The sequence below is a fragment of the Anomaloglossus baeobatrachus genome, unplaced genomic scaffold (genome assembly GCF_048569485.1).
Source record: "Anomaloglossus baeobatrachus isolate aAnoBae1 unplaced genomic scaffold, aAnoBae1.hap1 Scaffold_205, whole genome shotgun sequence".
In the NCBI taxonomy this organism is placed as follows: Eukaryota; Metazoa; Chordata; class Amphibia; order Anura; family Aromobatidae; genus Anomaloglossus; species Anomaloglossus baeobatrachus.
Window position 1 is genome coordinate 230,426 of NW_027441975.1, and position 26,479 is coordinate 256,904.

The window sequence follows — 26,479 nt, forward strand, 5'->3', positions numbered from 1 at the left end:
CGCTGCTGCGTCGCTACATGTGACCTAGGCTTTAGACTGCTTCACAAAATCAGCATGCAGGGTACAATTTTTTTTTATTCGCGTAAACTGATTGGATGGTATGTTGCGCATCCATTTATAGTAGTGCCCACTATTATAGTGAACATAACGGTTAGCATCGACCTTTTTAAAAAATGTCTTGGTCAGAATGCGATTCCCATTGTGAAAAATGGTAAGATCTAGGAAGTCTACACTAGTATTGCTCAAGATTGGTGAAAATGTTAGGCCCCAGTTGTTGTTATCTGTTGCAGACATGAAACTATTGATATTACTGGCAGAGTTGTCCCAAATAATAAAAAGGTCATCAATGTACCATTTATATAGCACAATGAGACCTGATAAATCATTGTTAAAGATAAAAATAAACTCGAAGGTGGCCATAAACAAATTTGCATACGTAGGTGCCACCTTCGAGTCCATTGCGGTCCCGAGTGTCTGTTGGTACATGTTATCCATGAATGTGAAGAAATTATTATTTAGAATGAATGACATGCCTTACAAAACCCAAATTGTGGGGAATATTAGAATAGAGACAGAGACATCCATGGAGATGAAAACAAAAGAATCTTTCCATGGAATGTGATTAACCAAGCCTATAAGTTGGGTAGAATCCCTTAGATAACTGTCCATTCTATTAACATGGGGGTGCATTATAAAGTCGATGTATGACGCTAAATTGGATGTTAAGGAACCGATCCCTGAGATTATCGGACGACCCGGGGGTTTGGATAAATCTTTGTGTATTGTTGGCAGATGGTAGAAAAATGCCATATCAGGGTTAACTACTGTGAGGAATTTTTCTCGGTCTTAAAATATTAGAGGCAATGGCTCCTTTAATTATGTTGTTATATTGTAAAACGGCTAGTTGATAATCCTTTTGTGTCGCCCGCCGGTAATTTGTGGGATCAGATAGGATTCTGAAAGCCTCTGCTATATAGTCTGATTTATTCTGTAGGACATCTCCCCCCCCTTTATCCGCTGGTCTTATGATATTATTATTCCCTTTTAGAGAGCTTAATGCCCTCTTTTCAGATCTGGATAAGTTATAAGGAACATTTCCGCATCGGCTTTTTAATAGGTTGAAATCCTGAAGCACCATTTCACAGAATGTGTGTAAATTGTGTCCTTTACTTTCCGTTGGATAAAAATTAGAGGTCCTTCTAAGGTCAGTGTGTAAGAATTGATCAGTGACCGAATCACCTAAAAGTGCACTATTGGATGTCGCCCTACCCGCCATAATGGTATAGTGTCTCTGCAGAGTCAATTTTCTAATAAATGTCTGTAGATCGGTAAATAAATCAAATTATTTTATATTAAAAGTGGGACAAAAAGAAAGGCCCTTATTAAGTAAAGAAATTTCAGCAGTAGTAGGTGTATAATCTGAAAGATGAAATATATTATTTGTCTTATTTCAGCATCCAGCAGATAAACTTTTTTCCCTTTTTTGCTTTGTTTTGGCTCCAGTTCTGGTCCCTCTGTAATGCTTTTTTTTACCGACTTGGGAGTTAGATAATTGGTTATCACATTGTTCTGACCGGGGGTGGCCTTGGGTAAAAAAAAGCACCAATGTTGCAGCACTAGTGGAATTATCAATAGTGATAAGTTTATTATGATCAGGTAGTGTAGAGGATGAACCAGGGGTTGCAATAAAAACCTCTATATTATCAGGAATGGTGAGATCAAGCAAATCAAATGAAGTATTGTTACATGTATTAGATAATAGAGGGTTAATATTTCTATCAGATGCCAGAGGCTTAAGGGGGCTTTACACGCAGCGACATTGCTAGCGATGTTGCTCGTTAAAGCACCCGCCCCCGTCGTTTGTGTGTCACAGGCAAATCGCTGCCCGTGGCACACAATTTCACTAGGCCCCATCACATGTACTTACCTTCCTAGCGACGTCGCTGTGGGCGGCGAACAACCTCTTCGTTAAGGGGGAGGTTCGTGCGCCGTCATAGCGACGTCACACAGCGGCCGACCAATAGAAGCGGAGGGGCGGAGAACAGCTGCATTAACGACACGCCCACCTCGTTGCCGGAGGACGCAGGTAAGCTGTTGTTCGTCGTTCCCGGGGTGTCACACGTAGCGATGTGTGCTGCCTCAGGAACGACGAACAACCTACGTCCACAACAACCAACGAGATTTTGAAAATGAACGACGTGTCAACGATCAACGATAAGGTATTTTTGATCGTTAACACTTGCTCGGAGCTGTTACACGCAATGACGTCGCTAATGACGCTGGATGTGCATCATGAATTCCGTGACCCCGATGACATATCGTTAGACTCATGGGGCCTTTAGATACAGAGTCAACTATTCCAATCTCCTTAAAGGAGCTGGAGTTAGCTGACATCAAAGAAACTACAGATCTCTCTTTGCTTAATTTATCGATTTGTGTCTGAATGATAGCCAAATCCTGTTGTGTATGAGTGTTGAATTTGTCTGTATTGGTATCAAAAACCTTATTAACATCCGGGGACAGAGTATTTGCCCCCATAAGCATTGTATTAGTAGTGATAGGAGCAATAGAAGAAGAAATCTGTATTTTAATAACCTCAATAGAAGGAGGAAGAGATGAGTGTTTCTCATGGACTGTAGGGGGCGTAGTGGTCCATACAAGAGGGGTTGCTTGGTCAATGTTGTGTCAACTATTGTCTCCAACACTGGCTAGCAGTGGAGAAGACACACTAGGATCAGTAGAATGTGATCTAATGCTACTGAATTGCTGAAACCTAGTCTGCTTATATCTACTGCTTGTATGGTTAGAACCACTTACGGTGAAGCCTTTTCACACAGGCTTCTCACCTGTGTGAATTTTGTGATGTCGAACAAGGTCTGATTTCTGAATAAAACATTTCCCACACTCTGAACATGAAAATGGCTTCTCCCCTGTGTGAATTTTCAGATGCGAAGCAAGGTTTGATTTCTGACTAAAACCTTTCCCACACTCTGAACATGAAAATGGCTTCTCCCCTTTGTGAATTTTCTGATGTCTAACAAGGTCTGATTTCTGACTAAAACCTTTCCCACACTCTGAACATGAAAATGGCTTCTCCCCGGTGTGAAATCTTTGATGCCCAACAAGGTTTGATTTCTGACTAAAACCTTTTCCACACTCTGAACATGAAAATGGCTTCTCCCCTTTGTGAATTTTCTGATGTCTAACAAGGTGTGATCTCTGAATAAAACATTTCCCACACTCTGAACATGAAAATGCCTTCTCCCCTGTGTGAAGTCTTTGATGCCGGATAAGTTCTAATTTGCAATTAAAACATTTCCCACATTCTGAACATGAAAATGGCTTCTCTCCTGTGTGATTTTTCTGATGTGTAACAAGGTGTGGTTTCTGACTAAAACCTTTCCCACAATCTGAACATGAAAATGGTTTCTCCCCTGTGTGAGATCTTTGATGCATAACAAGTTCTGATTTCCGAATAAAACATTTCCCACACTCTGAACATAAAAATGATTTCTCCCCTGTGTGAGATCTTTGATGCCTAACAAGATCTGATTTCTGGTTGAAACATTTCTCACATTCTGAACATGAAAATGGCTTCTCCCCTGTGTGAAATCTTTGATGCAGGACAAGTCCTGATTTCCAATTAAAACAATTCCCACACTCTGAACATAAAAATTGCTTCTTCCCAGTCTGATTTTTTTGATAATCAATAAGGTTTGATTTTCGAGCAAAACATTTCTCACATTGGGGAGATGAAAATGGATTTTCATGTGTCTGAACTTTTTGAAGGTTAACAAGATGTGATTTCTTGGTAAAACATTTCCCACATTTTGAACATGAAAATGGTTTCTCCTTTGTATGAGCCATTTCATGTTCCACATCCCTTCCGTAAGTTTTATTTTGCTGACAATTCTGTGATAAATCGGAATTTTGGACTTGTTTGAAAAGATCAGATGATAGAGCTTTCCGAGGAAGGACTGGAGGTATATCTGGGACAGCAGCATGCTCTTCATATGTATCATGTGTGATACTTTCACCATCTGTTTTAAATTCTGAAGATATTTGATTTCCATCTGAACTTCCAATACAGTCATCGGCTAAAAATAAACACAATGTTATTATTTTTTAATGATATGATCTTGAAAGTACATTTACTTTTTTAAACCAGAATATCATAAATTAAATTAGGAAAAAATGTATTCTGAATCTGTTGTCCAATTTCGACATCTAAAGGCCCCGTTACACGTAACAACATCGCTAACGAGATATCGCTGGGGTCACGGAATTCATGACGCACATCCAGCCTCGTTAGCGACGTCGTTGCGTGTGACACTTACGAGCGACCGCTAATGATCCCAAATACTCATCAAATCGTTGATTGTTGACACGTCGTTCATTTTCAAAATATCGTTGCCTACTGTGTGATGTCGCTGTGACTCCACACTAACTGCCCCCTTAAAAAAGAGGTTGTTTGCCGCCCTTCGTTAGGAAGGTAAGTTCGTGTGACGCTTACCTGCGATATTGTTCGCCACGGGCAGCGATTTGCCCATGACGCACAAACGACGGGGGCGGGTGCTATCGCTAGCGACATCGCTAGCGATGTTGCAGCGTGTAAAGCGGCCTTAAGAGTTACATCTTTGTTAATGCGGATCTCCCATTCCTAGCACCAGTTCTCTGGAATGTGCTACAGTAAATAATCTAATTGATTGTCACAATGTGACTGCAGGATAATGAGGGACAGGAGACTCCTATACTGTCCCTCACGCTAGGGGACCCTAAGCTATTGCTAACCTCTGGATTAAAAAAACCATAAAGAAATTCCTATATTAAAAATATCAATTTTTATTAGTCATTTACTAAAAACTGTCAGTGCAGTCAAAAGAGGAATAGCCACTTAAAAGTGGTTGGGCGGGTGAATGGGAACACGTGCGCCAGATGTCGATTTTGAGGATATAGGCGAGGAAGGGGGCCTATCCTAGCCCTATGAATTTCCCCTACCTACCAGCGGAGTGTAAACACCCTAACACTCGGTGCCCCCGCTCCTCGGCGGCTGTCCCTTACTGTCCCTCCAACCATAAAACCACCATCACCAAGTAGTTGGGGAACTACTTGATCTGATATGTATTAACAATATAGAGTGGTTACCCAGACTATTTAGGTTTGTGTCCTCTGGGATGAAAGTACCTCCTGGTTATCCTTAAGGGAATTATTGCAATTATGGTTCACCCTGATAGGGGAACTATTTGATTATATATGTATTAACAATACTGCTTACCCAAACTATTTTAGGTTTTTTCGACCTGCACTGTTTTTGCACGTAACAACAACAGCTCACAGCAATAATACACATCAACTACCTGTAAGTCTGGATCACAACACCTCACCAGACCAGTATAGGTAAATTATAGCTGGCATTAATGAAATAGCCCAGCGACTGCGCCCGGCGCCTGGAGATTGTAATATGGCAGCCCTCGCCGCAGACGCGCGCGGGGGCGTGGGTCCCGCGATCGCCCAGGTAATGCCGATCTCCCTGCCCTATGTGCCTGGTGCTACCTGGCTGCCGCAATATGATGGGAAGCCTGATGCCTTGCAGGCGTTCCGGAAAAAGATCAGCCCGGTTCTTGACCTGTATGGCATGACCGGCAGACAGCGGGCGGCGGTAGTGCTAGGGCAGCTAACCGGCGTGGCTGAGCAGGAGACGGAGACCTGGACCGGGCCTCAGTGACTACCATTTTTTAAAAACTCCAAGCCACTTTCGAGACCCGCACGGAAGCTGAATTGCGGATGCAGTTTTATCAATGCCGACAGCGACCTGCAGATAACATACAAAACTATGCCTTGCGCCTGCACACTGCCCTCCGTACGCTGAAACGAGTGGACACCATTAATGATGTGGACAGCAATAAGATGCTAGTGGAACAATTCCTGCAGGGATCCACGGAGAACCGCAAGCAGCTGCGACTGTGGGCCCTGGAGCATCCCGACCTAGATTTTACCATATTGAAAAGAGCGGGCCATCAAGGCCCTGCAAGCTCCAAGCCCTGATGCCCCTGATGCAGCCCCGTGGCTGGCTGAAACCGCTCCTGTCTCGGTAGCAACCCCCCTTCTGGCTCTGCCGGCCCCTGCAGCGTCCGGTGGACTGATGGAAGAGCTGGCCGCGCAAGTCCGCCGCATGGATGGAGACCTCGCCCGGATCCTCGTCGCCCTCCAGCTTCCGACGAGAGTCAAGCCCCGGAGAAGATCCAACTTGCCGACAGCCCGGAGGACGTTCCCTGGATGCAGCGGAGAAGTATCATCGATCAGCGGTATGGACCCTCTACTTGTTACAGGTGCAGCAAGCCTGGTCACTACTCCCGACGATGCCCGTTAAACGAGCAACCCCTGGGGCCAAGGGCCAATCCTCAGGAGTAGACCCTAACGGCCCTACTGATTGGCGAGACCGGTACGTTGGAGGCCGCCCCATCATCCCCCTGGCGGTAGATGGCATCCCGACCATGGCCCTATTGGACACCAGATCACAGGTAACCACTATGCCATATACATTGTACCAGCGGTATTGGGACGATAGTGAACTTGCCCCTCCTGATGACAGCCTGACCATTATTGCGGCCAATGGGCTCCCTATGACACAGGTGGGCTTCAAAGAAGTGACCCTGACCGTGGGACATACCATGTTAAAACATCAAGGGATGATTGTGGTGTTGAATGAATCCAATGACCGTAACCCAAAAGTAATTTTAGGGACTAATGTAACTGAGCATTGTATGGGGGAAGTGCTGAGTCTGTTGCAGCAGTTGTCCACCACTGCAGGAGGAGGCCGACAGAGGGCAGTCCAGCGTGAGATCCGGGCCCTCCTGCATCGGCAGCAAGTGAACTTGACGGGCGGAGAGATTGGTGGCGTGCGGGTGATGGATGTGGCCCCTTTGGTGGTGCCACCAAGGAGACCGAGATGATGATTTGGTGCAGGGTATCAGTAGGCCCCCAGGGGCGCGATTACCCGGCGATGGTGGAACCCACGCCTTCAGAACACTGGCCCACGGTGATGGCGGCCAGAGGGGTGATTGACGTCAAGAAGGGGAGAGTGCCTGTGAGAGTGCTGAATTGTGGGGAGGAAGAAGTTAGGCTTCCCCGTTATGCTACCATTGCTAAGCTGCTTACCATAGACCCCCACGCCATCCACGAAACCATCCCTTCTACCTCTGCACCCCCCACCAATAGCTGTACACCCCCCGAACAACTAGAGGAGTGGTGCCAGGACTTAAGGGGGCTTTACACGGTAGCGATATCGCTAGCAATTTCTAGCGATATCGAGCGTGTAAGTACCCCCCCATCGCGCATGAGATTGTTTGTGATCGCTGCCGTAGCGAACATTATCGTTACGGCAGCGTCACACGTACTTACCTGGTCGGCGTCGTCGCTGTGACTGCCGAACAATCCCTCCTTCAAGGGGGAGGGACGTTCGGCATCACAGCGACATCACCGCAACGTCACTAAGCGGCCGGTCAATCAAAGCGGAGGGGTGGAGATGAGCAAGACGTAACATCCCGCCCATCTCCTTCCTTCCACATTGGGGCCGGCGGCAGGTAAGGAGACGTTCCTCGCTCCTGCGGTGTCACACACAGCGATGTGTGCTGCCACATGAGCGATGAACAACAACGAAAAAAAACCCTTACCGATTTTTGAGTTTGGGACGTCCTCTCCATGGTGAACGATTTTCACCATTTTTGAGGTCGCTTAAGGTCGCTAGTCAGTGTCACACGCTGCGATATCATTAATGACGCCGGATGTGCGTCACTAACAACGTGACCCCAACGATAAAACATTATCGATATCGTAGCGTGTAAAGCCCCCTTTAGATGTAGGCACTGAATGCATCACAAAGAGGGGGTATACAGGGTAGTGCGAGAGTATGAGCAGGTTTTCAGTAAACACCCGCTAGACTTCGGAAGGATTAGAGGGGTTCAACACCATATCCCCACGGGCATACATCCACCCATCAAGCAAAAGGTATAGTCCCATCCCACCAGCACACTATCAATGCGCTAAGGACATGTTGAGGAACATGAAAGAGGCAGGGGTCATACGGGATAGTTGTAGTCCCTGGGCAGCCCCACTGGTGCTGGTGAAGAAGAAGGATGGCACATTGAGAATGTGTGTAGATTACCGGAAGATCAATCAAATAACGCATAAGGACGCCTATCCTCTCCCCCGTATTGAAGAGTCGCTGGCTGAGCTGAAAGCTGCTAACTATTTCTCTACTCTTGACCTTATCAGCAGATACTGGCAGGTGGCGGTTGCGCCAGAAGATCGTGAGAAGACTGCATTTGCCACCCCCATGGGACTCTGCGAGTTCAACAGCATGCCGTTTGGGCTGTGCAATGCCCCTGGGACCTTCCAACGGCTTATGGAGTGCTGCCTGGGACATCTTAATTTCGAAACTGTCTTACTGTACCTGGATGACGTAATTGTGTATTCCCAGACATACAAAGCTCACCTGGAGCACCTGGCGGAAGTGTTCGTGTCCCTTGCTAAGTATGGGATGAAGCTGAAACCCTCGGACACGTGGTGAGTGCAGAAGGTGTCGCCCCAGACCCTGAGAAGGTTACCGCTATCCAAGACTGGCCACGGCCGACCACGGTGAGGGAGTTCCTGGGCCTGGTGGGCTACTACCGCCGCTTCATCAAGGGATACACGAAGATGGCGGCACCAATGCAAGACCTCCTCGTGGGACAGACCAAGAGTGGTAGGGTCCCCGGACCCCCGTTTGTGTGGGAAGAGAAGCATGAGGAGTCCTTTCACCAACTGAAGTCAGCCTTGACAGGAGAAGAAATTCTGGCATATCCCGACTACGGCCTCCCGTTCATCCTTTACACCGATACCAGCAATGTGGGCCTGGGGGCGGTCTTGTCCCAGGTCCAGAACGGGAAAGAGAAAGTGATCGCCTATGCCAGCAGAAAACTCCGGCCCACAGAAAGAAACCCCGAGAATTACAGCTCCTTCAAGCTTGAATTCCTAGCCCTGGTGTGGGCAATCACCGAACGGTTTAGGCATTACCTCGCGGCAGCGAAATTCACTGCCTACACGGACAACAATCCGTTGACCCATCTGGATACGGCCAAGCTAGGTGCGCTGGAACAGCGGTGGGTGGCTCGGCTGTCCAACTATGACTTCACTATCAAATACAGAGCCGGCCGCAAGAACACCAACGCGGACGCGTTATTCCGGATGCCCCACCTACCTGATGGCGGGTCGGGAGATGACGACCTCGAGGAAATCTAGTTGCCCGCGTTCCACCAGCCACCAGCTGAAAAACTTTGTGTCCATAAGCAACAAGGAAACCTGGACCCACTGCCCAGTCAGGGATAGCAGGAAGCCGAGGACCAGGCACCAGCCGTCCAGTTGGTTAAGACCATGATTGCAAAGGGCTCCTCTAAAATGGATCCCTCAGCTCCCTCTGAAGCCCAGCGGCTGTGGAAAGAAAGAGCCCAGCTATACCTGCATCAAGGGAAGCTGTATCGGGAGCTGATCAACCCAAAAACTCATGAGAAGATTCGCCAGCTGGTGGTCCCCCAGGCCAGCGTGCCCAAGGTCTTACAGGTGTACCATGATGGCGCTTGACACTTTGGGTGGAAGAAGCTGGAGATGTTGCTGAGGGAACAGTTCTATTGGAGTCGGATGCGGGAGTCTGTGGAGGCCTGGTGTCGAGAGTATGGTCCCTGTACACTGAGAAGAAGGGACGAAGTGAGCCAGAGAGCCCCCCTACAGCCGATCATCACCCATCAACCGCTGGAATTGGTCGCCCTGGACCATGTCAAGCTCACACCCAGTCGAATTGGTATACCTATGCCCTAACCATCGTAGACCACTACTCACGGTTCCTGGTGGTTGTTCCAGTTAAAGATCTGACAGGCCGTACCGCAGCTAGAGCATTCCAGGCCTACTTCTGTCGACCGCATGGGTACACGGAGAGAGTGCTCACGGATCAGGGTCCGGCCTTTGAAGCAGAGGTGTTCCAGGAGTTTTGCCAGTTGTATGGATGCAAGAAAATCAGGACCACACCGTACCATGCCCAAACCAATGGGATGTGTGAAAAGATGAATCACTTGGTCCTGGGCCTACTGAAGACACTACCGTTGGAAGAACGAAACCTGTGGCCGGAGAAGTTGCCTGACCTGGTAGACAAGTACAACAACATTCCCTGTAGTTCTACCAAGTGTACTCCCGCGTATCTGATCAGGGCCCGACCAGGCCGGCTGCCGGTGGACCTGGAGATGGGCCTGGATGCCCCGGAGGCTCTTCCCTCCACTGCAAGCTGGGATACCAAGCGGCGGGCGCAGTACCGACGGATTCAGGAATATGTGGAAAAGAATCTGCGTCAGAGCTGAGAAAAACAGGAACAACGCTTCAACAGACGGGCTCCTGCTGTCCCCTTTGAGCCTGGGGATACCATGTTGAAACGGAAGAGGAGAACCCATAAGCTTGATGATAAGAACCCCGTATGTCATACAGCCCACTGGTTGGGAGAACGAGAAGACTTATCAGATTAGTCGCGACCAGGGAAAAACCACGGCTACAGTTTCCAGGGACCACCTGAAGAGATGACCACACCCCTTACGAGCGGCAAATGAAGTCCCAGCCCCCGTACCGACCGGAGAGAAGAAAGTGGTGATCCACATAGTGATGGGCGACTTCCCAGTAGACTGGCCTATGCAGAATGGCGCGGTGATTATTCCGGTGATAATGTTCCCACAACCCGTGGAAGAAGTGGAAACGGAAGTAACCGCCAGTGAACCGCTTGAACCAGTGCCCAGGGATGCACCTATACCACGCCCCCGTAGGCCTCCACCTGCCACACCCGACAGACGGGAAGAGGAACCAGTTGTCTCCTCTGTCCCAGTGCCCCCCAATGACGACATTGTGCCCAGAAGGTCCACACGTCCCAACCTAGGTAGGCCCCCGCTTAGGTATAGGGAAACTGCCATTTAGGGGTGCCGTATGTTGTGTAAATATCCGAATGAATGAGCACTAATCATCCGAGATTCTCACCTGATTTGCAAAAAGAACTGTTGTCCCCCGTTGGGACTGGTGTTGTTTCCGTTTGAAACCGTTAAGTCCCCGTACCGCATGAGGAACTACTCATGAACATGGCCGAGAACTTGCAGGCCACCCACGAACTTGTGGGCTTGTAAATAGTTCCGGGCTGAGTTCCGGTGACCGTCCGCCGGGGTCAGGGGTCCCCCTGGATGAGGGGCCCCCTGAGTGTTTACCGGGTGCGGAAAACTGTACCGTAACCATTCCCGCTTGGGCGACCTGAACCAGGTTCCTGCTTCCGGACTGGGGAAGAGGGGTGCTGCCCGTTTCTTAGGGGCAGCATCAAGGTTGAGGTTGTTTGGGAGGGAAAGCGGAAGAACCGAGACCCGTCGGTTGTTATTAAAAATGTTGTTTTACCGTTAGTAACGTTTAAGCAAGTGCCTCCCATCAGGGAAGATTTAAAACATATGCCTACTGTTTGTTTGTTGTTTTTGTTATTTATCTTTTTCAGAAAAAAAAATAAAACCGGTGATGGACGGGCAGCCCGCGGATGGTCTGCGTTTTACCAAGGGGGACTGTGACGCCCTGGACCCCAGGGGTCACAGTAGAACATCCCACACACACACACACCCTCCCCTGGTAGGAAACACCGGTCAACCCAAAAACCCTTGTTGCCTCCCTCCAGGGCCTGATGTCCACACCAGGTGGGGCGGAGCCAGGCGGTTGACCCCGCCCACCGAGGAGTTCACAGTCCTGGAGGCGGGAAAAGCAGTTAGTTCAGGGCAGTTGAGTTCAGGAGTGGGTGGAGTGAGGAGTTGAGAGGAGTAAGAGACTGTGCGTGTCTGGGTCAGAGCCCAGGCACCATCAGCAAGATCGGCAGACGGTGGTGGCCGTCTGCAGGAGTTAGTGGATGTCTGTGGAACCGTAGGACCGGGGTCGGGCGGTGGCCCGCCGGTACCGAATCGGGGAGCGGAGTGAAGCTAAGCACCAAGGCAGGGTACTCAGACCCCGACTAGGCTCGGAAGCCGTCGTAAAGGTCAAATTCTCTGATTGCGGTCTGGACCTCAGGGGTTCATTCCCACCCAAGTCCCGTCAGAAGGCAACCGCCCAACCCGTCCGGATAAGAGCCACCGCCAACGGCCAGAGATCCAAGGGCCAGCGCCTGCGGGCAAAACGGGCTCTCCCGACACGTACAAGCCGGGGAGCGGACCACCCATGGGAATCCATAGGGGGTCAAACACATACATACAGGTGCAGGAAAAGACAGCCGCCACCAACCCGTCCGGGGAGAGTGAAGACGCCGCAGCCAACTGTGGGCCCCCTCCATCCAGCCGTTTGGTTTACCAGAGACTCTGTTATTGACTGCCTGAGTGAGTACACCAGTGCCATCCGGCACAGCTCTGCACCTTAACGCTGACCCCGCAGCCGCGCTGCCTCCTCGCATCGACACCTGCACCTATCCCCTACCCACCGACTTCCAACCCTCCCAACCGGGGCCCCGGGACCAACAGCCCCTACCCACGGAGGGGCCAACACCTCAGCTGCTCCCCGCCATCGCTCCCGGGAACCCCGATCACCAGCAGCGGTGGTGCCCACCTAAGGTGGGGTCCATGAGTTGAACTTGCATACATTTCTTACTATTAATCTTCTACCAGTCAGTAGCCACAGTGTGGTTAGGCTTACTCACGGTTCTTGGCTCAGAAGTGGATGCTGGAGACTGGGAATGTAAATTATCCTTGGAAAAGATGTTAGAAAGATCCACATCAGGGTCCTGCTTGGCTTGGAAGTGGGTGATGGCTGCTTCAAACTGACTGGATAGTCCTTGTCCTAGGTCATTCTCCAAAATGACTGGTGTGAGCAGGTAATCCCCAAGCCCCACTTTCACTTCCCTCTGAGTGGTATCCGAAACAACAGGCTTGGTGGGGCCATCTATGAACCCCACTTCAACTTCCTCCTGGCTAGTCCCCGAAACAACAGGTGTGGGGAGGCTGTCCATAAACTCCATATGGACCTCTTCCTGGTCAGACCCCAAAGTAACTGGTGTGGGGACGGTGTCCATAAGCTCCACATCAGCCTTGCTCTGGTCAGTCTCCACAATGACAGGTATAGGGAGACTGTTCACAAGTCCCACATCGATCGCTTCCTGGTTGGTCCCCAAAATACCAGGTGTGGGGAGGCTATCCACAAGCTCCACCTCGACCTTTCCCTGGTCGGTCCTTAGGTCCAACTGCACACATGCCAGAGGGACGTCTGAGCGCTGACCCTCAGCCAGGGAGATGGGTAATTGGGAATCTGGTAAAGGGTCTTCTGGGGAAACAATAACTGGGCTTACCAGAGTGATGAAAGATCCAATGTCCCGAAGTCCCTGAGCCTGTATATCACCGACCTTGACCGTCTGGATGTGGGGATGGAGGTTGGCTGGTGTACGGTGTCCGGCCTGCCGTAGGGTGTGGACTGGATAAACCACTTCCTCATTGGTGTTTCTTGGGAGTAGCATTCCTCAGGTCTCGTTGGTTCATCTCGGCATATGTCGACTGGTTGGAGTGGCAGACGGGCTCCAAGCATGCGGCCTCTTTGTTTTGGTGCAGCTTCTGCTGGGTAGCGGGACCATCCTTCTCGAGCAGCTGGTGCTGGCAGTACGGCAGCTGGAACTCCATAAACATATTCCAGAATCTAAGCCCTCTCTTCTCTTGAGTATTTAGGCCCCAATGCAGTCAACAACGCTGTGGCTTGGGCCATTTTGGACCAAGTTGATTCCCGATTGTCACTAGATCCATGATGTGGCACATAGATTAAATCCTCCGGGTCAAAATCGGCAGGATCCTCATCGTCCCCTGCATCATTCTGGGCATCCCAACGGACTAATTTTTGAATCAAGTCTGACCGAGTTTCAGTGTTCCAGTAGATAATCTTTCGCCTCTGGCATAGATCCTGTAGCATCCATTTACTGCTGCGGTCGTAACTCCTCTCTGGTCCTTGTCCCATGGCTGAGCTGGTGGGGTTGGACATGGCAGTGTCCGAAACCTGAGTGCCTCCCCTAAGGCCTGCTAGGTATGCTTATGTGCCTCCCTGGTTGTTGAGCCCTTGACGGTGTCCATGAACACCAGTCCTCTGCAGCTCCCTGGATAAACTAGGCTGAGTAGTATCCCACTGCTGCCACCAATTGTGGAGACACGGGGCTCAGTGGGTGCTCTCGTCCACTAAAACCCGCCGCCTTCAGAAAGACAGCGTGGCTCAGGGCTCATCCCAACTGAATGCCGGCCTCCTTAACTGAGGGTGGAACACTACTCAGACAACACAGGGTGAGGGAACCACAATAATTAGACTTTCTTGGATCCCCAAACAATTAACGGCACATAACACATAACCAGCAAAACACACAAATGTAACAGGCAACAGAGTCTCACCCTTCTGCTGGCTCACCAGGGATTTAGAATGTCCATGCCTCAGAGGTCCCAGGCCTATTTGCTCCAATCCAGCAGCACCCCGCTTTTGGCGGGCACCCACCGAGAAAGGAATAATGCCAGATTTAGGAAGCTGTCTGAGGTCTGCAAAGTCTGTTCCAGGTGACTGAACTGTCCCAACCTGAGTGTCCTCCTTAGGTAGTCCTGGTATGATGATATAATCCTGGCAGCCGGAGTCGAAATTCCTAGACTGGGGATATGATCTCCAACCGGAACCGGAGTCCCTAGATTGAAGCCACAAGATATCCTGATCCTCTAGTCAGCTACTAAGAGCTTAGACTGGATCCATAAGCATCCATCAACCTTCATCAACCTGGTGGCTTAAAGAAATCCTCTCTTATAGCCACAGCCCTCCCTCTGGGCACACTGCGTCCTCATCGATTGGTTGGACAAGATCGCCTCTCCCATTGGATGAACCTCAAGCTGCATGGACAATGTTCATCCAAATGATGTCTACAGAAAGACTGAGGGTATACATGTAGTCTGGAATGCACAGACTAGACAATGACTACTAAGGTAAATACATTAGCAATACACAACTACAATACAATGATTACTGGAAGGGTCTGGAGAAACAATAGCTAAGCAAACATGACTTAGCACACATAAGAACAATACGTCTGGCTTAATGTTAAGAAACTTTAACCCATGAGAGGCATTGGGTGTCCATGTCGTCACACCCACTATCACCACAATCCCGTGGGTGGCGTCACAACCGACATCCCACCACCAAACCTCCCCTTTTCACTCGTGGGCGAGGAGGCGCTGCTCGAGCCCCGAGTCCGGCCCCACTCGAGCCACCGAGGAGCGGAAGCACCGGACCCGAGCGCCAGTGATCTCCCAAGGCGAGCGGCATTCCCGAAAACCCCTCTCCGCCCGTGACACAGTAGCTTCACACCCTTCTTCTGGCCAACCTATAAAAGTCGCACAATTCCAATTTGCTCACCCTTTCCCATAATACCAGTCCTGCATGCCAGCTTGTGTCCTGGTCAGTTTAGACTGCTGCAATTAAGAGACCTTTGGTTACATCCTGTCACATGACTTTGAAGTCATCAAAGGTTCTTCTTCTTATTATTATTATTATTATTTTTTATTTATTTATAGAGCACCATTAATTCCATGGTGCTGTACATGAGAAGGGGGTTACATACAGAATACATACACAAGTTACAGTAGACAGACTAGTACAGAGGGAAGAGGGCCCTGCCCTTGCGGGCTTATATTCTTATACAATCAACCTTAGAATACAACTGATGGGGTCACTAAGAGAGTGGGGTTCCTGATAAATTGCGTAATTTGACTCCTTCCAATGCTGGCCCTGACTAACTAGGTTTTTTTTTTAGTAGGGCTTATATTTCAAGCATTCTCCAAAAATCCCATAAAATCGTGCTAGGTCTTATTTTTGGTGTAGGTCGTCTTTTCGGGGAAACAGGGTATTCATGAACCCACTGAAGGTCTTTGGGTTGCCTTCATAACATAGAGAAGGCACTAGAAACAAACAGCAGAAGAAGCAGAAGCAAAGAAAATACAGCTGAAAAAAAACAGAGCAGAAAGTCTAAAAATGTAAACACAAAATTAGTGCAGAAAGTTCATGAGTAGATATCTCTTACAGGATAGAGCTGGAGGAAACACATCCTGAGGAACATCGGGATCTTCTTGTTTACAGTCCTGTGGGAGAAGAGGACGGGGACATCTCTCTGGTGTTGTCCTCTTACTGGATAGAACTGGAGGAGACACATACAGGGACTGAATTCATTCCTTACATACAGATAATTATAGGCCGTGTGTATTTAGTCCTGTCTATTACCTGGTGATGTGAGGGGCTGGGGATCCTCCATCATGACGTCCTTGTACAGATCTTTGTGTCCTTCTAAATACTCCCACTCCTCCATGGAGAAATAGACGGTGACGTCCTGACACCTTATAGGAACCTGACACATACAATGATACCGTCAACCCCGATCCCTTCATAGCGTTACTGTATAATGTCCCAGCATTCCCAGCAGTGTCACCTCTCCAGTCAGCAGCTCAATCATCTTGTAGGTGAGTTCTAGGATCTTCTGCTCATTGATGTCCTCATGTATCGGGGGGTGAGGTGGAGGCCCCGTGATTGGGCTCAGGGGTCTTCCCCATCCCTCAGACACAGGGGCCTGACAGCGCTCACTAGAGGTCTTCTTCACTACTGTGTAATCCTGGTTATGGGGAGACACAGTAATAAATCTCACTACAGACATTTCCAGAGTCCTCACCTCTCCAGTTCTGTCCATCTGTTATTCCCATAGATAAGAATGATGTAATGTGACGTCATCAGAATCTCTCACCTCTCCAGTAAGCCGGAAGAGGATCTCTAGGGTGAGGTGTAATATCCTCTCCGCCATCTTGTCCCTGTCCATATCCATCCTTCACGGGGCAATCAGGAGAATTCTCTTCTATAAAAGATCTTCACTGAGAGGATCCGATATTGTAGGGACCTGAATGGGGAGAAGATGACGATGTAACATCATAAAGAATCCGCTGTAATAATACAATTACTGGAGATAATAAAGGGAAACATAAAATGAGAACATTCTGGGGGAACATTATACTGTGTGAGGGCAGAAAGGGGCCGAGGACCGAGGGCAGAAAGGGGCCGAGGACCGAGGGCAGAATGGGGCCGAGTACCGAGGACAAAAGGGGCCGAGGACTAAGGGCAGAAAGGGGCCGAGGACTGAGGGCAGAAAGGAGCCGAGGACTGAGGTCAGAAAGGGGCCGAGGACTGAGGGTAGAAAGGGGTCGAGGACCGAGGGCAGAAAGGGGCCGAGGACTGAGGGTAGAAAGGGGCCGAGGACTGAGGGCAGAAAGGGGCGAGGACTGAGGGCAGAAAGGGGCGAGGACTGAGGGCAGACGGGTTTCCTCACTTCCGGCCTCTCATAGTTGGGGCGTTTGTATCTATCAGAGAAAAAGGAACAAAAACCTCACGATTAATAGAAATTAGCGAGAGAAAAACACCAAGAAAGTCTCAGAGCTGAAGGGGTTAATGCCACCTGCCCCAGTAATGGGGAATCTCCACACACCGCCACCTGCAGAGCCGCACACTAGATATATGGCTGCTCTGTGCTTACAGGACCTGTGATGATGTCACATGGAGGGGAGGAGTCAGGGGGTCACATGATCAGCTCCTCAGCGTATGCAGGACTCTGGATGAGGGGACGGTTATGTGTAGGGTCAGGGGTAGACATGACCGGTTCTGGACATTATTGTTCGGTGTTTGTAGTGAACCCAGACTTAACAAAAAAAATATTCGTTTTTGGAGTTTGGGTGCCTTATGAATGTGACCACTGGAGGGAGCAGCGCTGTGCTCTGTGCTCGGATATACTCGGTGCTCGGTGCTTTGTGCTTGGATATACTCGGTGTTCGGTGCTCGGTGCTCGGCCCACTGGGAGTCGCTTGCAGTGTATGAATGTCTCGCATTATATAAAGTGGATATCAAAAAGCAAATAAGAGGCTAAAACATAACTTTTAATAAAAGTATAGAAGAGACCTAATACTTAGGCCAATGTAACCATACGCATCCCCGACTGCTATCAGGATATAAGGCTAGGTTCACATTTCCGTTGTTTTGCATCAGTCACATGCGTCGCATGACGCATGTGACTGATGCGTTGTACAACGGATGAAAATTAACAGAATTTCATTGTCGGACTCCATTGTGTTCGGGGGGCGGAGCGCGAGGGGGCGGAGTTCGTGGTGGGTGGAGCCGAGCGGGGCCGTGGCGCTGAGGACGTCAGTGCCGCGGGGACTGCAGGACAGGTGAGTGTGTGAGTGTCTGTGTGAATGAGTGTGTGTGTATATACATGCTGAGTGCGGGAGGGGGCGGAGCCGAGCGGTGAAGTGTCGGGCTCCGTGTACAGCCAGGGTAAATATCGGGTATAAGCAAAGCACTTTTTGCTTGGTAACCCGATATTTATCTTGGTTACCAGCATACACCGCTCAGTGCTGGCTCCCTGCTTACATAACCAGTGTAAATATCAGGTAACTAACCAAAGCGCATTGCTTAGTAACCCGATGTGTATCCTGGTTACGTGTGCAGGGAGCCAGAGAACGCATGTGCAGAGAAATCCTACAGATTGCGCTGCTCAAAAAACGTTACATTCTGCGTTACTCCAGCCCGGCGGTCAGTCAAAAAATGACTGACCGTGACGCAGCGGCTGCAACGCAGGGTCATCAGTCGCAATCCGTCGCTAATAGAAGTCTATGGGGAAAAATTGGATTCCTGCAAAATATTTTGCAGGATACCGTAATTCCTCAAGGCGACGGATTGTGACTAAAGCAAAACAACGGAAGCGTGAACCTAGCCTAAGGCGTAGACCACGCCACACAAGAGAGAGCCCCTCAGGGCTGCCACAAATATAATAAACGAAACAAACAAAAAACAAACAAAAAGAAAAATATATATAGATTGTGTTTCCATGTGTTATCCACGCCTTATATCCTGATAGCAGTCTGCTTATGGTTACATTGGCCTAAGTGTTAGGTCTTTCACATACTTTGATTAAAAGTTATGTTTTTGCCTCTTATTTTCTTTTTGATATTTATTCATAAGTGGCATTGAACACATTTGCTGTATTCTATTATATAAAGTGGAGATTAAAATTGGAGAACAACAAACAATTTCCTAAACGTTGCGGTCATTGTGTCGTCCTATGTGATTATATACCCTGTTTCCCCGAAAATAAGACAGTGTCTTATATTAATTTTTGCTCCCAAAAATGCACTGATCTTATATTCAGGGGATGTCTTATTTTTCCAAGAAGAAAAATTCACAATCATTGATGAACAAAAAAAATGAAACTTTATTATATGCTGTACAGTAGTTATCACAAACCAGCAGAACCAGACAAACAGTGAACCCTATCAAGAATGTTTTACTGCCATTACTTCCATGTACAACAATCTATGGCACATTTATTGATCACAATATTTAACAACACAATGCAAGATGTATTCAGTGACAGTCATGTCATCATCTTCTGGAACATCACCATAACAATCCAAACTTTCAATTGTTTGTTGAATTTCTTGTGACTCCATTTCTTTCAGAATCATTGGCCCAAATCTCTCAGGTTTGGCAATAGCATTGTCCTTAAATGAGCTCCTCTTGTCCAGGTCGCTGCTCGTAGTGCATGTGCAATGCAACTGTCAGTGATTTTGTCCCATGAATTTTTCACCCAAGTCACAACCTCTTGCAGTTTAGGCTTAACAAAGTTTCCAAGCTGATATCTCTCCATTCTGTTTTCAATGTAGTCATTGATTTCCACGCGCAAATTGTCCTTGAATGGCTTGTTTACCGCAATATCCAGAGTCTGGAGATAGGCCGTCATTCCTGCGGGAATCATTATTTGATCTACGTTTCTGTCATGAAGAAATGTCTTCATATCTTTAGCGCGGTGTGTGCTGGCTGCATCTCAGACTAGCAGACCTCTTTGTCTCCCTCGCATAACATGTGGCAGTATTAAGTCAACCCACTTCCTCATAATTGCTTGCGTGGCCCAGGCTTTTCCAGTTTCAAGAATAAATATGCCTGAAACACGTTCAATCTTATCCTTCTTGCCCTTAGAAATTAATAAAGGTTGGACTTTAGTGCCATCCAGACGAATTGCCAATGTGCAGGTAACACGTGCACTTTCGTAAGCAGTGGAGGGAATGTACACTGAGGAGGCACCCCCTATTCAATTGTTGGTTGAGATTAGAGATGAGTGAAACGGTCGCGGTTCGCCGAACGGAGGTTGCGTTCGAGTTCGGTTCAGCGAACCGGTTCGACGAACCACTCGAACCCCATGGGAAACAATGGGAGGCAATCACAAACACATAAAAACACCTAGAAAACACCCTCAAAGGTGTCGAAAAAGTGACAAACAACTCACAACACAACACAAACACATGGGAAAGTGACAAGAACAAATTCTCATGCGAAAACAAAACAGTGTTACGAGGAAAAAGAGGACGAGACACAGATATAGGTATGGCATGCCCTTCTAAAATCATGTAAAACACCGCAAGGTGACTCCAAGCGGAGTCTCCCTTTTTTCCAAAAATTGGGCCACACAGACACTTCATAGGTAGATTTGCATCAAGCACATTAAAAAATACGCCATCCTTAACCGTCCCCAGAATGACACCGGGGTAGGTAGCAAAGCCTTTGCTGATCCCAGATCTGTTCATCTTGGATCATTTTTAGAAATACTGCAAGCAAGGGTTACTCCAAGCGGAGTCTCCCTTTTTTCCAAAAATTGGGCCACACAGACACCCCTTTAGTGGCAGCACTTGTGCCCCCGTTGTACACTTCACAGGTAGATTTGCATCAAGCACATTCCAAATACACAGCATTTACTCTCCACAGGATGACACAGGGGTAGTATAGTCCTTGCGGATCCATGACTTGTTCATTTTGATGAACGTTAGTCTGTCCACATTGTCACTGGACAGACGCGTGCGCTTATCTGTCAGCACACACCCAGCAGCACTGAAGACACGTTCTGAGACAACGCTGGCAGCTGGACACGACAAGATCTCCAAGGCGTAAGTGGAGAGCTCAGGCCATTTTTCAAGATTTGAAGCCCAAAATGAGGAAGGCTCCATTTGCAAAGTCATGGCATCGATGTTCATTTGGAGATACTCCTGTATCATCCCCTCCAGCCGTTGACTATGTGTCAGACTTCTTGTCTCTGCTGGACTTGCAAAGGATGGTCTAAAAAAATTATGAAACGATTCAATAAAATTGCTGTTACCAGCACCAGATACGGTGCTACTGGTACGGTTAGACTGTTGATGACGAGACCGTCCCATGTTTGCCAAGTTACAACTGGGAGATTCACTCCCTGCACCACGGTTGTTTGGTGGAAAAGCCGAGCTAAGATCGAGTAACAGCTTCTGCTGATACTCCTGCATACGTGCGTCCCTTTCTATGGCTGGAATTATGTCACAAAATTTGGACTTATACCGGGGATCTAATAGTGTGGAAACCCAGTAGTCATCATCACTTCTAATTTTGACAATACGAGTGTCATGTTGTAGGTAGTGCAGCAAGAAGGCGGTCATGTGTCTTGCGTAGCCATGCGGACCAAGTCCACGCTGTGTTTGTGGCATAGAGGTGCTAACCGTTCTTTCTTCCTCTGACATCTCCCCCCAACCTCTTTCAACTGAAATTTGACCAAGGTCTCCCCATCCGCTGAGTCTTCCATGTCCATGAACAGTTCGTCCTCCATTTCTTCATGTTCTCCTGCACCTTCCTCAACATTTTGCCTGCTACCATGCGCCCTTGTTGATCCCTGTCCCCCATGGTCCCATGCCTGCTGCCTTGGTGATGATGAACGTCTGGACCTTGGTGATGTTGTTGTCTCTTGCGCATATGAATCCTTCTGTACTTCCTCCCCTTCCTGTTGTCCCACCCCCTGACTCCGAATAGTGTTTAGCGTGTGCTCCAGCATGTAAATGACTGGAATTGTCATGCTGATAATGACATTGTCAGCGCTAAACATATTCGTCGCCATGTCGACACTGTGCAGAAGTGTGCACATGTCCTTGATCTGAGACCACTCAATGAGGGTGATCTGCCCCACCTCTGCATCTCGTTGACCCAGGCTATACATCATGACGTATTGCACCAGTGCTGCCACAGTCGCTGTAACATGTGGAGAGTCGAATTCCAGCGTGTCGGCACATCACATTTCAAGCGATGAACCAGCAGGCCAAAAGACTTCTGGAGCGATGCAAGTCGCTCAGCTGCGGCGCTTGAACGGCGGAAGTGAGCAGACAGTTTTCGTGCCCTGTGCAGAAGGCCATCTAGGCTGGGATAGTGTGTTAAAAATTGCTGGACAACAAGGTTCAACACGTGAGCCATACAAGGCACGTGTGTCAACTTGCCCAGGCGAAGGGCTGCACCCAGGTTTGCAGCATTGTCGCACACGGCCTTACCAGGCTGCAGGTTGAATGGAGACAACCATTTACCAAACTCAGTCTCCAGAGCTGCCCACAACTCAGCCGCTGTGTGACTCTTATTTCCAAGACATTTCAAGATAAAGACCGCCTGATGCCGTTGCGCTCTGCTGCCAGCATAGTAATGAGGTGTGTGTGATTCCTTGTGCGCAGTTACAACGCTGGTGGCTTGACCAGGCAGGCTTGGGGCGGAGGTGGCGAACCCAGACGAGGTTGAGGAGGCAGAAGCAGTGGAGGAACTTGGACAGACAGAGGATTGACGCACAAGTCGTGGGGACGGCAAGACTTGTGCAGCAGACCCTTCACCATCTATCACCATAGTTACCCAGTGATGTTGTGTGTGACATGCTGGTGTAGCGCAGGCACACCTTTCTTAGAGAAGTAGTAGCGACTGGGCATCTGGTACTGGGGCACAGCGACGGACATAAGGTCTCGAAAATTCTGTGTGTCCACCAGGCGGAAAGGCAGCATTTCGGTAGCCAAGAGCTTACAGAGGGATAAAGTCAACCTCTTAGCTTTGTCATGGGTCGCAGGAAATGGCCTTTTATTTATCCACATCTGAGGGACAGAGATCTGGCTGCTGTGTGGAGACGGTGGTGAGTAGGGTGTCCCTGGAAAAATGCAGGTTTGTGAGGAAAGTGCAGGCGTAGACATGATGTTGCCTTCATCCAACGTTGGTGCTATCGATGTCTGAGAGAGCTGTACACACTCACTTGTTTCCCCTTTCAAACCAACTGACGACCTACCAAGCAAACTGCCTGTTGCGGTTACAGTGGTGGAAGGTGAGCGTGGAAAACCAGGTGTGACAGCTGTCCCCACAGTCCTAGAAGATGAAGAGCGCGCGGATGCACTGGAAGGGGCAGGCGGTGGGTGGTCCGCTCCGCTAGGCCACATTGCAGCATGGTGAGCTTCCCACTGGGACATATGATATTTATTCATGTGACGATTCATGGAAGAAGCTGTCAAACTGCTGAGGTTTTTGCCTCTACTTACAGATTCCCGACAAACTTTACAGATCTCATGATTTGGGCGATCCTTTGCAAGGTCAAAAAAGGAGCAGGCTAGGCAAGGCTTAGAGGACATGCGACCTGCTGAGTTACCCCGACTAGTGCTCAGAGGCAGAGTGGTGGCTGAGGATGCAGTTGTAGACGTGCTACCAGTACTCCTCCTCTGTCCAGGAAGGCGCAAGGTAACTTCGTCGTCAGTTGCATCCTCCTCCACCGCCTCTGTTGACCTCCTCGAGTGCAGGACTGTGGGTTGACAGTAGGTGGGATCTAGAACTTCCTCATCAAGCTTTGTGTTTGCACTCGCCTCACCCTCAGACCTAGCCTCTTCCTGCCCTGACCGAATATTTAACTTGTCATCCCAATCTGGTATCTGCGTCTCATCGTCATCAGTATGTTCCTCATTGTCTACAGGTGTTACAGTTTGTGAATAAGGGTCAACATTATGCTCAGAAACTTGGTCATCACGGCCTGAATCTGAGTCACAAAGGTTCTGGGCATCACTGCAGACCATTTCCTGGTCTGTACTCACTGTAGCTTGGGAGCATACCTCTGATTCCCAGGCTATAGTGTGACTGAACAGCTCGGCAGACTCAGCCATCTCTGTTCCACCATACTGTGCAGGGCGGATGGAGACTTGAGAGCTGGGAGAAAGCAAGTGTGATTGGGATGACAACTCAGAGGACTGGGTTTTTTTTGATGCGGTAGTTGAGGTGGAGGAGAGGGCACTTGTTGGAGCACTTGAGATCCATTCAAGCATGTGCTTTTTTTGTGCATCATCTACCTTTGTTACAGTTGTTCGGGTCCATAAAAAAGGGAGCACATCGGATTGTCCACGGAAAGTAGTAGACATCTTACTTTTGCTGGAAGATGGCTTATCTTCAGCAGATGTTAATGTAGCTTTGCCACCTTCCCCACGGACACAAACTTTTTTTCCTTTTCCAACACGCCTGTTCCCCTTTCCACCAGCATCTGTCATTTTGCCACTCATTTTGATAGCGACAAGATTGGCCACTTAAAATGTGGTAGTAAAAATTGAGAGGTGGTGTAGATTACAGAGGTGGTCTAGCTTTAATGACAGCTGAAGAAACAACACTGACTATCCCTGACAATGCAACTATGACCCCTAAAAGTTTCAGCAGTGTTTGCTATTATAATAGCTTAGTAAAAATGAGCAGGAGGGTGGAATGCAGAGGTGCTGGAAATTGCTTGGCACCAGTGGGACACTAATGGAGTACAACAGCCACTTTTTGGATGCCACTAAGTTTCAGCAGTGTTTGCTATTATAATAGCTTAGTAAAAATGAGCAGGAGGGTGGAATGCAGAGGTGCTGGAAATTGCTTGGCACCAGTGGGACACTAATGGAGTACAACAGCCACTTTTTGGATGCCACTAAGTTTCATCAGTGTTTGCTATTATAATAGCTTAGTAAAAATGAGCAGGAGGGTGGAATGCAGAGGTGCTGGAAATTGCTTGGCACCAGTGGGACACTAATGGAGTACAACAGCCACTTTTTGGATGTGTGACGGGGTGTACAGCAGAGCAAGGAGGGACAACAGGCCGAGAGATGATCCAACAGGTTTACTAACAGGAATACAGGAACAGCACACGACAAGTCCAAATAAAACAGATTCGGGGGCACCTCCCGAAAATCCAAAGTGCCAGATCATGACGTAATAGTCCTTTTCACAGTCCCAGCAATCCCACACAATCCCCCTGGACGGCGAGATGTGTCCGCAGAATCAGATCTCGCTCCCTTCCTCTTCAAAGCTCAGCTCCCAACTGCACTTAGAAACAGGAGTGTATTGTCTGAGCTTGTGGGCCCGCCCCTCAAGGGTAGGGGTCTATGCAATGGTTGGACCCACTAGAAGATTCTAGAAGGTTGGCTCCGAAATGTCTACAGGTTTGTGTAGTTGGCTTTATCCACTGTTTACGAAACAATGGGAAGTTCCCCTGGCTGTGTGGACAAGAGATAATTGCATTATGGGCCCAGAGACACAGGAGATGGGGGGAAGGTATGGTTACTTACATCCCAAGACATTTCAAAGTGTTCAGTAAGTACAACCAAAGGAAAGTTACATCACATCCTGACATAGTATTACAGCAAATACAGTGAGAAGGTAAAATACATCACATGGCATCTTATACAAAAAAATATGGGATGGAGAAAAGCACATACATCATGACAATCCCTTTCCCTCCCAACTTGTGTACGTACTAGGGACCACTACAGGTCGCTGGTTAAGTACACGCAGGCATGGCTGACAGGACTCAAGGCTCCTCTTGCCTGGACAGTCCATCTGCATTTTGGTGTTGGCTGCCTCTTCTATACTGTATGGTAAAGTTATAGGGCCGCAGAGCCAGGCTCAAACGTAATAAGCGTCCATTGTCCCCAGAGACTCTGTTCAGCCAGGTGAGGGGATTGTGATCAGTAACCACAGTGAATTCTCGTCCATACAGATACGGCCGTAGTTTCCTAAGGGCCCACACTACAGCCAGACATTCTTTTTCAACAGTTGCATAGGCCACTTCTCGGTCCAGCAGTTTCTGGCTAAGATAGGCGATGGGGTGCTCGTCCCCAGCTGCATTCACCTGGCTGAGTACAGTTCCCAGTCCATAAGCAGAGGCGTCCATTTGCACAATGAATCTCCTCTTGTAGTCTGGAGCAGCCAGGACAGGATCGCAGACCAGAGCGTCCTTCAGCCGGTTAAAAGCCTCATCACAGGCTGGAGTCCAGATCACCAGCCGGGGCATTGTTTTCTTGGTCAGGTCAGTAAGAGGCTTGGCCACAGTGCTGAAATGAGCAACAAATGTTCGGTAATAACTGGCAGTGCCCAGAAAAGCCATAACTTGTTTCTTAGTTTGGGGTACAGGCCAGTCTCTAATAGCCTGGATTTTGGCAGGCTCAGGACGGAGCTTCCCTCCTCCCACTCTATGCCCTAGGTACTGGACTTCACCCATCCCCAATTGGCATTTATCGGGTCGAATGGTTAGGCCGGCTGAAAG

General features: G+C 48.7%; 1 protein-coding gene across 3 annotated transcripts; it reads right to left on the reverse strand.

Annotated features, from left to right (window-relative positions):
* Nucleotides 1-1,244: 1,244 nt before the first annotated feature.
* LOC142261053 (uncharacterized) lies at nucleotides 1,245-17,590 on the reverse strand. Of its 3 annotated transcripts, none has more exons than XM_075332094.1 (6): nucleotides 17,484-17,590; nucleotides 16,817-16,966; nucleotides 16,508-16,687; nucleotides 16,303-16,426; nucleotides 16,106-16,219; nucleotides 1,245-4,097 (listed from the first exon to the last, which is right to left on the reverse strand). In XM_075332094.1, the coding sequence occupies exons 2-6, from the start codon at nucleotides 16,892-16,894 to the stop codon at nucleotides 2,830-2,832; spliced, it is 1,764 nt and encodes a 587-aa protein (XP_075188209.1). In that variant the 5' UTR covers nucleotides 16,895-16,966; nucleotides 17,484-17,590; the 3' UTR covers nucleotides 1,245-2,829. The 3 variants fall into 3 exon arrangements, with proteins under 3 accessions (XP_075188209.1, XP_075188207.1, XP_075188208.1); XM_075332092.1 differs by having other exon boundaries at nucleotides 17,454-17,590; XM_075332093.1 differs by having other exon boundaries at nucleotides 17,393-17,590.
* Between the last annotated feature and the right edge of the window lie 8,889 nt (nucleotides 17,591-26,479).

Coding starts and splice junctions, on each gene's coding strand:
- LOC142261053 (XM_075332094.1), bottom strand. CDS start 16,894: ATGGATATGGACAGGGACAAGATGGCGGAGAGGATATTACACCTCACC. Junction 16,427..16,507: donor TTGAGCTGCTGACTGGAGAG/GTGACACTGCTG, acceptor TGTATGTGTCAG/GTTCCTATAAGGTGTCAGGA. Junction 16,220..16,302: donor CCAGCCCCTCACATCACCAG/GTAATAGACAGG, acceptor TGTCTCCTCCAG/TTCTATCCAGTAAGAGGACA.